This window comes from Poromitra crassiceps (assembly GCF_964638095.1).
Source record: "Poromitra crassiceps genome assembly, chromosome: 4".
In the NCBI taxonomy this organism is placed as follows: domain Eukaryota; kingdom Metazoa; phylum Chordata; class Actinopteri; order Beryciformes; family Melamphaidae; genus Poromitra; species Poromitra crassiceps.
Window position 1 is genome coordinate 19,362,022 of NC_139626.1, and position 14,165 is coordinate 19,376,186.

General features: G+C 44.2%; 1 protein-coding gene across 1 annotated transcript in view; it reads right to left on the reverse strand.

Annotated features, from left to right (window-relative positions):
• The window catches only part of ryr2a (ryanodine receptor 2a (cardiac)), a gene marked incomplete at both ends in the record, with an annotated part of 216,432 nt that extends 202,974 nt beyond the window's left edge, over positions 1-13,458 (reverse strand). Inside the window, one exon of the mRNA XM_083635808.1 lies at positions 13,411-13,458. Within this exon, the coding sequence (XP_083491934.1) occupies positions 13,411-13,458 (48 nt within the window). The remainder of the gene's footprint in view (positions 1-13,410) is intronic.
• Between the last annotated feature and the right edge of the window lie 707 nt (positions 13,459-14,165).

A 14,165-nucleotide genomic window follows, 5' to 3' on the forward strand; every position in this document is an offset into this window, starting at 1 on the left:
TATCATCTAGTTACCTAACTAGATGATTGTTTAATTAGGGATCTCATTTTAATATAGGTGATTAAAAGATAACTTGTTTCAGACGTCCTCATTCCTGAAGGTAGCATCGCACGCGACAGGTCGCACTGGTGCTGTTTCCATTGAATAGACAGACCTTTTCTGACCAAGCTTGATGAAGTTGTTTCCCAAAGCATTTGGCAATAAATTAGTATAAAACTGCATGGCTGATGGCTGTTTTCTCTAACGTTATTATAATCCAAACAGGTCGAGGCTTCACAGGCGAACGTTTCATTGTTACACTTTTAATTTGAAGGCGAAGAAGGGAAATTGTACATGTGAAATGAGAGAATTGACAGGCCAGTGTCAATTCAATCTACTCAAACCATTTCCCGTTTCAGCCTTCAAATTAAAAGCGTGAAACCAAGCTAACGAAAACGTTGCATTTCACCAACAAATTTGTAACGTTACTTAAGCAATGACAGCTTGTCATTTAATAAAGCATGGTTAAAACAAACTCCACTTACACTTGAAGATCTGCCATGCTGCTATCCTCCTGGCTGTACAGTGTAGTCCTGCTTTGGGGCACGCGGAGCGGGTTTTCTAAACTAACATTAACGTTACGTAGCTAGCAACCTAACTAGCCTGGCTGCTGTCCACAACAGAGTCAGGTAAGATGCTTCCTACTATTGTTCAAAAGTGACTTTCCTGACACTGTACAAACATCAGGTTTACATTAAGTAAAGGTTGACGTTATTGACTATTCTAGAATAAAATCAAAAATAAAGTGACAGATGTTTGTTATTTAGCCAACGTTGTTTCACTTTTTTCTGATGCGGTCGGCTTTGTGGGCGTCGCCATTAGGGGCTCGCTCGGGCTCGCTTCGTTCTTCTTCGTCGATTGTAAGGGTCGCAAGCTATCATGGGATATTCTAATCAAACAAAGGAACCATGGAATGGTTCCTCGAAAATTATCCATAAGAAAGGTTGCAAATTCAGTGAACTTATGTATCAAACTGGTTTCAGACAGCCTAATTACAACTTCTTACTTAGAAATGCCACCTATATTGCTCATTCACTTGAGAATCAGACAGGCCCTATATATATTTTTGTACCAATAAAAACAGTTGAAAAAAAATTCTAACTTTATTTTCTGAATTCTGCCTTTATTCTCAGAATCCCGATTTAAAGTTATAATATCAAAGATTTTCATCTAAATAAAAATGTAGGATAACAAGCTACTTTTTCCTGGTCTCTGCTAGCATTACAGGTGGTTACTATGGCTGAACAAACTGACTAATGTCACATAATGCAACACTGTTTGGATCTCACCTGCAATGACCACTTATCGCCATAGGTGTCACCAAAGAGACCAAAACTGAAATCTTAAGAGATGATCACTTTAAACTCTTTTACACTTTAAAATGGTAAAAAATCACAAGTGGCCCTAATCATCTTCGGTAGTTTTAAATTGTGTGTGGTGTATTTCTTAATTAATTAATTAATTAATTAATTATTTTTTTATTTCAGTCATTTGAAACCCAGGCGACACCACTTAGGGTCGCGACCCTATGTTTGGGAACCACTATGTTAATCTATTCCTGTTAAACACTGTGATTTTGATAAAAAAAGAAAAGGAAAAAAAACATTCCTATAATTTGAAATCCTAACCTGGCTCATGCCTCTCTGTCTCTCTCTCTGTCTCTAAATCCTTTGAACCTGTTAAAGGTCACCTTCAAAGCTAGTTGATCTTCTAAAGCCCTCCATATACACCCCCCCCCCCCCCCACACACACACACACACACACACACACACTCCTCCACTGTGATCCTACACCCACACACACGCACACTGTCCCCTCCACTGTGATCCTACACACACACACACACACACACACACACACACACACACACACACACACGCTTTGTATGGCACGCCTCTAGATGTTAATTATTCAGCAGGGCCTTTTTAATTGAGCCAGACTTGAAGAAGAGCAGTTAACCACCAGATTGTGGTAGTGGTAGTGGTGGTGTGTGTGTGTGTGTGTGTGTGGGTGGGGTGCGGTGCGCAGTGCGGTGGGGTCGGGGAGGAGGGAGGAACACAGTGAAATAGAGCAGACTGTCTCCGACTTACATCTTATGTCTTCATCAAAGACATGTTTGTTAGGGTTACGACTCCTGTCAGTGCCCCTGCCCTGGCCAAGGCAATGGCAAAAGAACTGGAGTTGGTCCCCGGGCGTTGCACTGTGGCTGCCCACTGCTCCTAGTTCTAGGAAGGTTCCTAGTAGAGGATGGGTCAAATGCAGAGCATGAATTTCCCCATGGGGATAAATAAAGGATAACTTAACTTAACTGACACATTGTTGTTAATAAATATAGAAAACATAAACTTAACTATTGTATGGTTCATGGGAGACAATCATAGACTATAAAAAGTATGGTCATGACAGCTCCTCAAAAGTGAAGCCAAAACATCTTGATCACCCCCTTGTGGCTGGCTGCAGTATAGTCTTAAATCCCACCCCCTCCATATTAGTGGACGGGATATGAGCCTCGAAGAAGTACAACAAAATCTCCAAAGATGGTTTCTGTCATTTTAGGTAGTTCTTATCACACTGGTGTATGTTCAAGTGCCGGTTTTTCTGATAAGATTGTTTTTAAATAGTTATTTGACGGCTGATTGACAGCTGTGACAGCCACTCTCAGACCTCCGTCAGACGACGGCACAGCTGAGGGGGCTCAGCCCGACTCTACTGCACACAAGCAAGATGGCAGCTCGCTGAAACCAGATATTTTAGCTGCGTCTCAATTCAGTGGCCACGCCCTCCAAAGGCTGGGGTCTACAGAGGTCTATCCTCCACGGAGCGCAAAGGCTAGAAAGGAGCACTGCTAAATGGGACGGTCTAGCCTACTGCTGCGTCACTAGCTGTTCCTGCCCAAACGCCTGTGACAAAGCACCACTCCGGTTGCCTAGCAACAAGCAAGCATTTGAAATTCATATTATTATTGCTATCATTATTATTTATTAAATTCATATACCGTACATCAATTTACACCTGTTATAGTTTATTTTCTTGTTTTTGTTTTCCATCACATTTGATGCCTTATTATTGTTATTTATTAATTTCTATGTAGGCTAGCCTGGGTAAACCCAGCCCCCACGTGACCTGCTCTCAGACCTCTGGTTCTCAGTCACTAGTGACTGAGAGCAGGTCTGAGAGCAGGTCACGTGGGGGCTGGGTTTACCCAGGCTATATGTAGGCTACATACATTTGGGAAAACTAGTGGAGTAGTGGACCGAAATTACTACTACTACTACGACTATACTACTACTGCTGTCATGCTGTGTCTAGTGATGTCTCAGGGCTATTATTATTATTTTTTCTGATTTCATCCCATTTTCTCCCCAATTGTACTCGGCCAATTTCCCCCCCTGCTGCCCCGGTCACTGCTCCACCCTCTGCCGATCTGGGGAGAGCCGTAGACTAGCACCATGCTTCCTCCAACACATGCACAGTTGTCAGCCGCTTCTTTTAACCTGACAGCGGGGAGCTTCACCGGCAGGACGTGGGACGATCACGCTATTCCCTCCAGTTCCCTCCCGCCCCGACCAGGTGCCCCGACTGACCAGAGGAGGCGCTAGTGCAGCGACCAGGACACATACCCTCAATCTGGCTTCCCACCCGCAGACACAGCCAATCGTGCCTATACGGACGCCTGACCAAGCCGAAGGTAACACGGGGGCGTGGAACCTGCAAGCTGCAACCCTCATGTTGGTAGGCAGGGAATCTACCGCTACACTATGAAGTCTCAGGGCTTAACCAATGGGCTTAACCACCTCATGCCTCCAGCAGCCTTGACTAATGCAAGTCAGAGAAGCAACATCTTCACCTCCCAGCCAACTTCTCTGTCTGTTTCACCTGAAAGAAAACTGACCTGTTGTCACATTCAAACCTAACCACTACTGATGTTTGAGAATGACAAATTGTTTAATAAGTTTACTATATTTGCAACAATAGGTGTTGTGGTTAATTATCTCCTTCCCAACCCGACCCAGCCTTCCAACATCACTCTCCTGTACTTTTCACTGAAGAAAACATCACATTTTGTGTTTCCCCAGTTCATGTTATACTCACCAAATCTTTATTCTAGTCCAATGCATACAGTATACATAGGCATCAACACTCTCAATAAAATCTATTTGGCATCTTACAATTAATAAAATGCAAAGGGTGCGTGTAAACAACTGTTGCACTATCTGTCACCGATCAGTGATAATAACATCAGGATACCGATGTAAATTTAAACTGAGATTACACATTACTTCCACTCGCTAAAAGGTCATTCTGAGGTTTTATTGAGTTGAGGGTGAATTGAATTCACGCAATATTTGAAAATGAAGGCAACAAAAATGCTAGCTCTCTCTGTCTGTGGCTCTATTTGTCCATAGCTTTGTCAGTTCTGTTTGTCTGTAGCTGTCTGTTGCTCCTATACTGTAGCTCTGTTTGCCCGTAGCTGTCTATCTGCAGCTCTGTCTCTAGCTCTGTCTATCTGTCTGTAGCTCTATCTGTCTGTAGCTCTGTCTGTAGCTCTATCTGTCTATAGCTGTCTGTAGCTCTATCTGTCTGTAGCTATATCTGTCTATAGCTGTCTGTAGCTATATCTGTCTATAGCTGTCTGTAGTTCTGTTTGTCTATAACTCTGTCTGCCTGTAGCTGTCTATCTCTGTCAGCTCTATCTCTAGCTGTCTGCCTGTAGGTCTATCTGTCTATAGCTATCTGTCTGTAGCTCTTATCTGTCTATAGCTCTGTCTGTCTGTATAGCTCTATCTGTCTATAAATGTCTGTCTATAGCTCTGTTTGTAGCGCTATCTGTCTTTAGCTCTGTCTGTAGCTCTATCTGTCGGTAGGTCTGGCTGTCAGCTTTACACGCCCAAGTAAAGATCATCATCCAGCTTTACACGCCCAAGTAAAGATCATCATCCAGCTTTACACGCCCAAGTAAAGATCATCATCCAGCTTTACACGCCCAAGTAAAGATCATCATCCAGCTTTACACGCCCAAAGATCATCATCCAGCTTTACACGCCCAAGTAAATATCATCATCCAGCTTTACACGCCCAAGTAAAGATCATCATCCAGCTTTACACGCCCAAGTAAAGATCATCATCCAGCTTTACACGCCCAAGTAAAGATCATCATCCAGCTTTACACGCCCAAGTAAAGATCATCATCCAGCTTTACACGCCCAAGTAAATATCATCATCCAGCTTTACACGCCCAAGTAAAGATCATCATCCAGCTTTACACGCCCAAGTAAATATCATCATCCAGCTTTACACGCCCAAGTAAAGATCATCATCCAGCTTTACACGCCCAAGTAAACGTAATACACTTCATAGTTAAAACTGTTCAAAAGAAAGGGGCTTAATGGGAACTTTGATGGGACCTTACATGATTCAAAAACCTTCTAAACAACAACTACATGGTACGTAAAAATCAACACCATCTACTCTTTCCGGCTATCTACTCCCAACCCCTGATGTCCTGATGCGCATCAAAGGTTTGGACCCACCTGGTTGAATGTAGGCCGACTGTTTTTCATTCTCTTGAAGAAATTTTGGCCATTAAATACGCTCTAAATATAAGACCGTTTTAACTGTGTAAATTATGTTGAGAAGGCCCGTTGTATTTTCAGAAACAAGAAATGTGAGGGCCTCTAATATGGCTGCCAGAGGGGTTACATCACCTGAAAGCCTCTATAGACCCTTTTCACAGCAAAGTGGTAAAGCAGGAAATAAAGCAGGCATAACCAAGACCATTAATGATGGTTCCATTCAATTTAGGTGTTCCAGTGCCAGGACCCCATTCATGTTTTTGGTTACTCCTGCTTTACCACCACCATCAAAACAGTTGCTGTGAAAAGGGCCTATTGGCTCTACATTGGACTCCTCTGCTCAGTCTATTAGCCTACTGTCTGCAAACACCAACACCTCTCGTTAAGAGATGGAATGAACACACACGCGTGCGCACATGCATTCATGCACACACGCACACGCACACACGCACACACACACACACACAGCTTCTCCCGTACTGTTTGCTTTGTGTTGAGACATCAGCAGTCGCCAGTAATCACATATTGATCTCCATTCAAATTGCACTTTACAGCCCGGGCTGCTGCAGGATCAGAGGCAGAGGAGGAGAGAGGGAGGAGGGAGAGGAGATCCACAGAGGGAGGGGGAAGTATGGAGCGAGGAAAGGGAAAGCCTAAATATATGATTTTACAATTTCTATTAGAATCTCAACATTTTGGGATATGAAAAAGACTAGGCAGTTAAAGGAGAATTCTGGGTTTTTACACCCTGGACCTTATTTCCAGCTTTAAATATGATGTTTAAGTCACCCTGATAACTTCGGTTTGATTAGCATCAGCAGAAATGTTAATCAGCTTGAACTGCGACCTGAAAACATGTGAAATGCCTGTATTTACAGTATGTCTTGTAAATAGCTTATTTTCTGACACACAGCGGGTCATATGCTTATTATATGCGAGAGAGAACGAGATGAGAGCGATCTAACGTACCTCAGTGCCGCCGGTGTGGCACAGGCATCATATTGTAGGTATTCCAGTGTCCACCCGCTATGCCGACCACCCGCAATGCCGACCTTAGGTTTAGGCGTGGGGGGTGGGAGAGGTTAGGTTTAGGGTTAGGGTCTGGGGGAGGTTAGGTTTAGGCATGGGGGGAGGTTAGGTTTGGCGTGGGGACTGGGAGAGGTTAGCTCCAGCCGGTCCACCGACACGCTGCACGCCGCCTCGCTCATGAGCTGGTTCTGCTTGTGGGCTATCGGCGGCATTGTGGCCTGTCGGCACATAGACGCGGCACCGGTATTCCCGGCTGCTGCTTGCAATCCATATATGACGTTATTCCATTCGAGCGGCCATTGAATTCAAATGAATTGTCTATATTCTCTAAAACAGATAAATATCATCAGTGTATATCAAGCTAAGCTACATAACAGCCAATCTGTGAGTCTATTTTGGCACGTAAATAGACTCTGGGACAGCCGTACCTTTTTTTAGGCTTCCTGTACAGCGCAAATCTTCTGCCCGGGACTTCCGCCTCCGCACACTGCCGCTCTGTTGTTGTACCAGCGAAAAAATGAGTTCCGGTCCTGAACGCTCGTGAATATATATGAATTTTGATGTCTAGCATTCAAAATAAAAGTGACAAAATGTATGTTTTTAAAAGGCACCGCTGCGCGGAAGTGGAAGATCCGCGCTGTACAGGAAGCGTAAAAAAAAGGTACGGATGTCCCAGAGTCTATTTACGTGCCGAAATAGACTCTGGGCTCGCAGATTGCATAGCAGTTAACTACAGTGAGTGAACCCTGCAAGTCACCCGGACAAAGAACTTTTATGGAAAGAAATGGCAGCTCCATATTGCCCCATTGCAACATCAGCGCCCAGCAGCCTCCGCCATTTTTGATTTTTGGAAACGTGACAGCGCCAAAAGAACCTCGCAGTGGTCAGCTGCGGTAGCGCTGGCCCCTATAATCAGCCTCTCTAAACAGTAACTCAACGGGAGTTGAACCTCGGGTCCTTTTCATTAGCTATTTATCTTGAAAAAAATAAAAAAATAAAACGAAAAATTTTGCTTAGTTTCCACAATATGGTTGTTGTTTTACATCCCTGCACTACACCACTTTAATCAAGATTTGCAGTACGCCCGGAAAAGATGTGAATCCCCAAAGTTTAGAGTGTTCTCCCGTTGAGTTACTGTTTAGAGAGGCTGATTATAGGGGCCAGCGCTACCGCAGCTGACCACTGCGAGGCGCATTCGGTTTCCAAAAATGGCCGGAGTGTCGTCTCTTTCCTTCCACGCTCTTTGACCCGGATGTACTTCTATTCTTCTTCTTCTGTTCCAGTGTAAAACCAAACAGAAGAAGAAGAAGAAAAAAGGAAGTACATCCGGGTGACTTGCAGGGTTCACTCACTGTAGTTAGCTGTTATGTAGCTTAGCTTAGCTTGGAAATACACTGATGACGATATTTATCTGTTTTAGAGAATATAGACAATTCATTAGATTTCAATGGCCGCCCGTATGGAATAACGTCATATATGGATTGCAAGCAGCAGCCGGGAATACCTATGTGACAGCAAACAGAGTAGGCTGTGCCACAATGGTGGCACGGAGGTACTTGAGGTGTACGGGGGTACGGTGGCACAGTGGTAAGCGCTGTCGCCTCACAGCTCGAAGGTCCTGGGTTCGATTCCCACCTGGGACGCTGTGGGTGCTGGAGTTGTGACCCCCCCATATCTTCAGTGCCTACTGCCCAGGTGGGCTATCTCGTCGAAAGGGCCTTTCTGTGTGGAGTTTGCATGTTCTCCCCGTACCCCCCAGGGGGTTCCTCCGTACATAACCCCCCACTAAAAAACATGCAGAAGATCGTCATCCGACCAGTGACGACAACATCTGAAGTTGGTCCAATGATGGTCCAATGAAGGTCCCCGGGCGCTGGAAAGAAATAGCGACCACTGCTCCTGGCCTGCCCCCTGGAGGAAAGGACAAGCCTGGATGGGTCAAATGCAGAGGACATATTTCACCGGCCACCGTCAGCATGAGTGTGTGTAGTGGCCGCATGCATGTGTTGTAGTGTGTTCGTGTGACAATAAAAAGACGGGCTGCCGTCTCAAAGTTTTTTTTTTTTTAAAGAGATCACGCTCATCTCGTTCTCTCTCTGGTATAATAAGCATTTAGCTCATTTAGCTCAAAGTTTAACAAGTTCATATTAACAGTTCACAATTTTGAATTTTTAACTAAGGTCATAGCCCCCAAAAACATTTCATGTTCTTCTTTTTTTTCTGATTTCCCCCCCCATTTTCTCCCCAATTGTACCCAATTTTTCCTTCTGCTGCCCCGGTCGCTGCTCCACCCTCTGCCGATCTGGGGAGAGTAGACTAGCACCATGCTTCGTCCGACACATGCGCAGTTGCCAGCCCTTTCTTTTCACCCGACATTGGTGAGCTTCACCGGCAGGCCCTACTAGCATGTGGGACGATCACGCTATTCCCACCAGTTCCCTTCCGTCCCGAACAGATGCCCCGACCGACCAGAGGAGGCACTAGTGCAGCGACCAGGACGTTCACGTAAATTTTTTAATGAGCTGCTCTGAGCTATTCTTCTCTGAAAATTTGATTTCCCCTCCCCCCCGCCATCGTTGCCTCAAAATGAAAAGGGGACTTTGAAAAGGTCCAGGGAAGTCCCCCTGAAAGTCCGTATCTTAAGTAAAGGGGTCAATGATGCATAGTTCCATTCATAAATCCACCACTACTGAGTCCCTGTGTGGCTGTGGCGCTTCAGTCTTGCATCACATTCCACACACGCTACTTCAGACTTCAGAGTCCATTGACAAAAGCATCTCCCGCATCCACGGTCATTATCGCATGTCCCTCACCAAACACTTTCATTCATAGAAGTGTCCTTCTCAAGCCTGCCTAACATGGTCAGCCAATCATGACAGTCCAAAACCTCTGCAAGGGGGTCCAAAACCACAGGGGCGGCTGTAGCTCAGGAGGTAGAGCGGGTCGTCCATTAATCGCTTTGGATAAAAGAGGTCGGTGGTTCGATTCCCGCCTCCTCTAGTCTGCATATCGAAGTGTCCTTGGGCAAGATACCGAACCCCAAATTGCTGCCGATGTTGTGCCAGCACCCTGCGTGGTAGCCTGCCGCCATCGGTGTATGAATGGGTGAATGTACCTACTGATTGTAAAGCGTTTTCGATGAAAGCGCTATATAAATGCAGGCCATTTACCATTTACCTCTAAAACCCCACGAACATAAACTATTCTCCAGGCAAACTAGCTCTGAATGACAGCCACACTGACCAATAGCGTACCTAAATGACATTATTGCATAAAATAATGTATCGGCTGTTCATATCAAATGACTAATCAAACAAGTGACATTTAATCCGCTGACAGGATCTGAGTCTGACAATCGGAGACTAATAGGCTATATAGGCTACTGTAAATTAAACACTGTAGCTGGGCGATATTAAACCCTATTATAGCTGATAACAATGATATAGACCACACATGGGCAAAATGCGGCCCCAGGGCCGGCCCAGGCCCATCTCAATCCGGCCCCCGACGTCCTCAAAGGAAAACAAAACAACCCACAAAAAGTCAATAAAAGACAGCATTACTTTAATAAATCTCATCAGCCATTTGATTTGTATCACTATCATATCAGGAGATTAACAGGAGAAATTACCAATCACAGTGGGAGAGTTGGTTAAAAATAGAGAGACCCCCACGAAAATCAGGAGTGTTGGCAGTTATCAGTCCAATGTGTGGCCCTTCGCTTACTTTATGTAAGTCAGTATGGCCCTCTGGAAAAAAATGTGTCCACCCCTGATATAGACCGTAGACTATTAATATGAATGAACTGCTGCAGTAGGCCTACAAGGACAATTTGCCCCAGAGCAACCATATGAGGATTTTAGGTGCCCTACGACGCATTAGCAGCAGCCAGGACAGTGTAGGCATTTAGCCAGGGGCAAGGGCAAAATAAATGCCCCAATAAATCTCACTGAAAAGTGAAAACCATGATCCAGGACATTATAGCGTAGAAGCAGATCAACTTTTCCTACAATAGGCTTAATCATCAGAAAATTAGGGATAAATATAAAGGGAAACTCAACAAAATGCTAACATTCTGTTCAAGAAAGTGCATTGCAGTACTGGATAATGGACAAGGTTCCTTCCAAAACATATTGGCATAATGTGATCCTTGAATATGTATCATTAGATTATCTGACATGCATGTTACGTTTCAAAGACCAAGACGTGGGAACCTTTTATGTCATTTGCCTGTTTGAATGTGTGAGTCGGTGAGCTGAGATGTTCTGTGTTTTGAGCACCACGCCAAGCAAAGTGTTACCTCTGCTGCCAAATGTCTAAACAGAGAAATATACATTTTGACATAAAAGCTCAACTGTGCGAGAGCAGGATCATAGATGTTATAATATAAAAGAAATAAGGCGACCAGACCTACAACTGATCTCCGGTTTCCGAGGCTTTTCTACCTTGACAAGAATTAAATTCTACATGAAAATGTCAATCTATATAGATATTGAGGAGGCTACTAACACAAAATGTCGGCTATAGGGCACTTGAGTACAAAAAATATCAATAGCAGCCTTCAAAATCCAATAGCCTATCAGTCAAAAGCTACAGTAAACGTACAGCCTTGGTGACAGTGTTGGCAGTGATGGGAACTGGTGGCCTGTTTGCATACTGAGCAGGAGAGCTCACGATCCTGAAACCAGTGTTGCCAGATCTCATGAGAGAAACAAGCAACCAGATCTTCTGTCCTCACCGTAAACTGCCCCAACACGCCTGCTGGACTGTCCCATCAAAAACAGTCACATTGGATATATATATATATATATTGGGATGTCACGATACTACAATTTCTACTTCGATACCGATACCCAGGATAATATCGATACTCGATACTATTTTTGATACCACGGAAGGGGGGGATGATGACACAAGAGGCATAAAAATAAAGTTAGACAGATGGACGGACGGACGGACGGACGCACACTTCTCCATAATCTAGGCCTGATAAAACTTTGCACTTAGACAGCAGATTACCCCTGTTCTAGTCACCAGAACACGTTTAGCTTGTTGAAGCAACAGATACCCACTACCCAGCAATGATAGGGAGGCAGTCTGATGTCAGAATAAAAAATGGAAAAAGAAAACCTAAAAATATTAAACAAATAAATAATAATAATGTCTCGCATGAAAACCCAACATGTGTCCAAAAGGCTCCTGTACGTTGAATTCACATGCAGGTTTTCCATGTGTGCATGTTACTGTCTAACACTGATCTCCCTCTCAGTATCTGACAGATCCAGTGTTTCTAAACAGATGCTGCGTCTGAGGTTGAATGAACTGAAGGTGTAGCAGGTTTCTGCAGCAGCCTTCCTCCATAGCTGCCGGGCGGGCGGGCGGTCTGCACCGCACTGCGCCCGCAGTCCTCCCCACACACAGCCCTGCTGGAGAAAGGGGTCTGGGATGTGTATCCATACTAAGGTGCGTTCTAATAAAGGGTTAGGACTACTATTCTAATAGATTTGGAAATGGGCAAATTCTTGAATTAAATAGTTTTTACTCAATTTGTCTGTCTGCTGAGTTATCAATATAATCTGATTGGCTATAGGTATAACCCCTTATGTCTCAAGGGACTTTACATAACATCATACAGTAGGCTACATGTCAGATACATCATATCATATACACACATCATATACTACACAATCATTTTACTAGATTATATACATTAGCCTATCTACAAACACAGGATGTGTGAACTGTGGGAGAAAACCCACACACACACGGGGAGAACATGCAAACGCCACACAGAGAGGACCATGGTAGAGATTTGAACACACAACCTTCTTGATGTGAGGCAACAGTCCTAACCACTGAGCCACCGTGCTGCCCATGTGATGTAGCCTATATATTACTACCCAGGTACACAGCAAGTTGTATTTTCGTTTTCAGTAAATTATGCAATTATTATTGCAATGTATCGCAATATGTATCGTATTCGTATCACAATGTATCGTGATACAATCGTACCACTGGGATACGTACTGTATAGTGAGGTCCTTGGCAATAGCCAAGGCAATAGCTGCAACACACCACGGACCCACACCCCCTCCTCTCATCGTGTCTTTCTGTCCATCTGTCAGGGTTTTGTCACACCTCGGCCCATAGTGTCCCCTGCTCAGGTGACAAAACACATTTTAATAACCGCTCCCTCTGTCAGCATGATGCACACCCACTGACTAATACATATCTAGTGAAGCTGTCTTTTTTTTTAAATAGGCTACACATTTTAATTCAATCTCAAATCATACAAATATGAAAGAAATATTCACGACCAAAAGCATACAAAAAAGGCAGAAGAAAAACTATCCATATTATATGGGCAAAAAGGACAGCTCTCTGTAACAATCATAATGGTATGAGTCGACATTTACTGCCAGAAGATGAGCCGATATTTAGCTAACTATAGTGATTCATCTTTCAATAAGGATTGCATCAAATTCTCCCAAAACAATCATTTTCAGACACATTGCTCAGTGTGAAGCCAGAAACATCACTCCATAGACCATCCAAAATAAAAGACATGGGCTACAGCACTCTCACACCAAAGCATCAGCACCGGAGGAGCTGTCACCCTTAATGCGGTAAACTCCCTGCCTGCACCACGGATACAGGCAAGCAGCAGCGCGGAGAGAGAGAGAGAGAGAGAGAGAGAAAGAGAGAGGGGGGGGAACACAGCCTGTGTTCATAACGTGATGTTAGGGATGACGGATGAGAGAGAACTTACAGTCCGCAGGAACTGGATCTCATCCTCGCCTTCTCCCCCTTCAGCCATGGCTGCTGTCCCCTGCACAGACAGGGAGGATGTGTGGGTGTGTGTCCGTGTAGTAGGCTAGGCTACAGAGATAGTGTGCGTGTATGTGTGGTACAGATTGAGTGAGAGAGAGAGAGAGAGAGAGAGGGAGAGAGAGAGAGAGAGAGAGAGAGAGAGAGACACAGGCAAAGCCAACGTTAGGACTCGTCTCTCATTGGATGGCGCGCACACACCGAGGGAGGAGCTGCGCAGGTGTGTGATTCTCGTGAACATGCAGCAAAAAGCAAAGATGTAGGCTGTAAACAAGGGACGATTCACGGCTGTAACGTACGGAACCAAGTTTAATTTATGTTTTATTAATTTGTATTTACATTTTTCAGAGTAGTCTCTGGGAGCTAAAGTAAAGCTTGTTAGAAGTGGTAGGGAGTTTTGGCCTTGAATTCATGTTTGAGGATGTGTTCTACCCCTATCACCCCTCCGGAAAAAAAGGGAGAAAAAAAAAAAAAAAAACACCTTATAGCCTACAATTTGAAGACTTCCCCTCATTTTTTGTCATGCAGTAAAAAAAAGGTAGGCTACTTAAAAACAAGAAATGAATAATCACAATAACATGCATGATAATCGTTTTCATTTTGAGTGTTTGATTGTGTAGCCTATAGCTACATGTTACAACCATCCCTGTAGTAGCTGGGACAGTTGTAACAGTGGAGTGATCAATCAAACATATA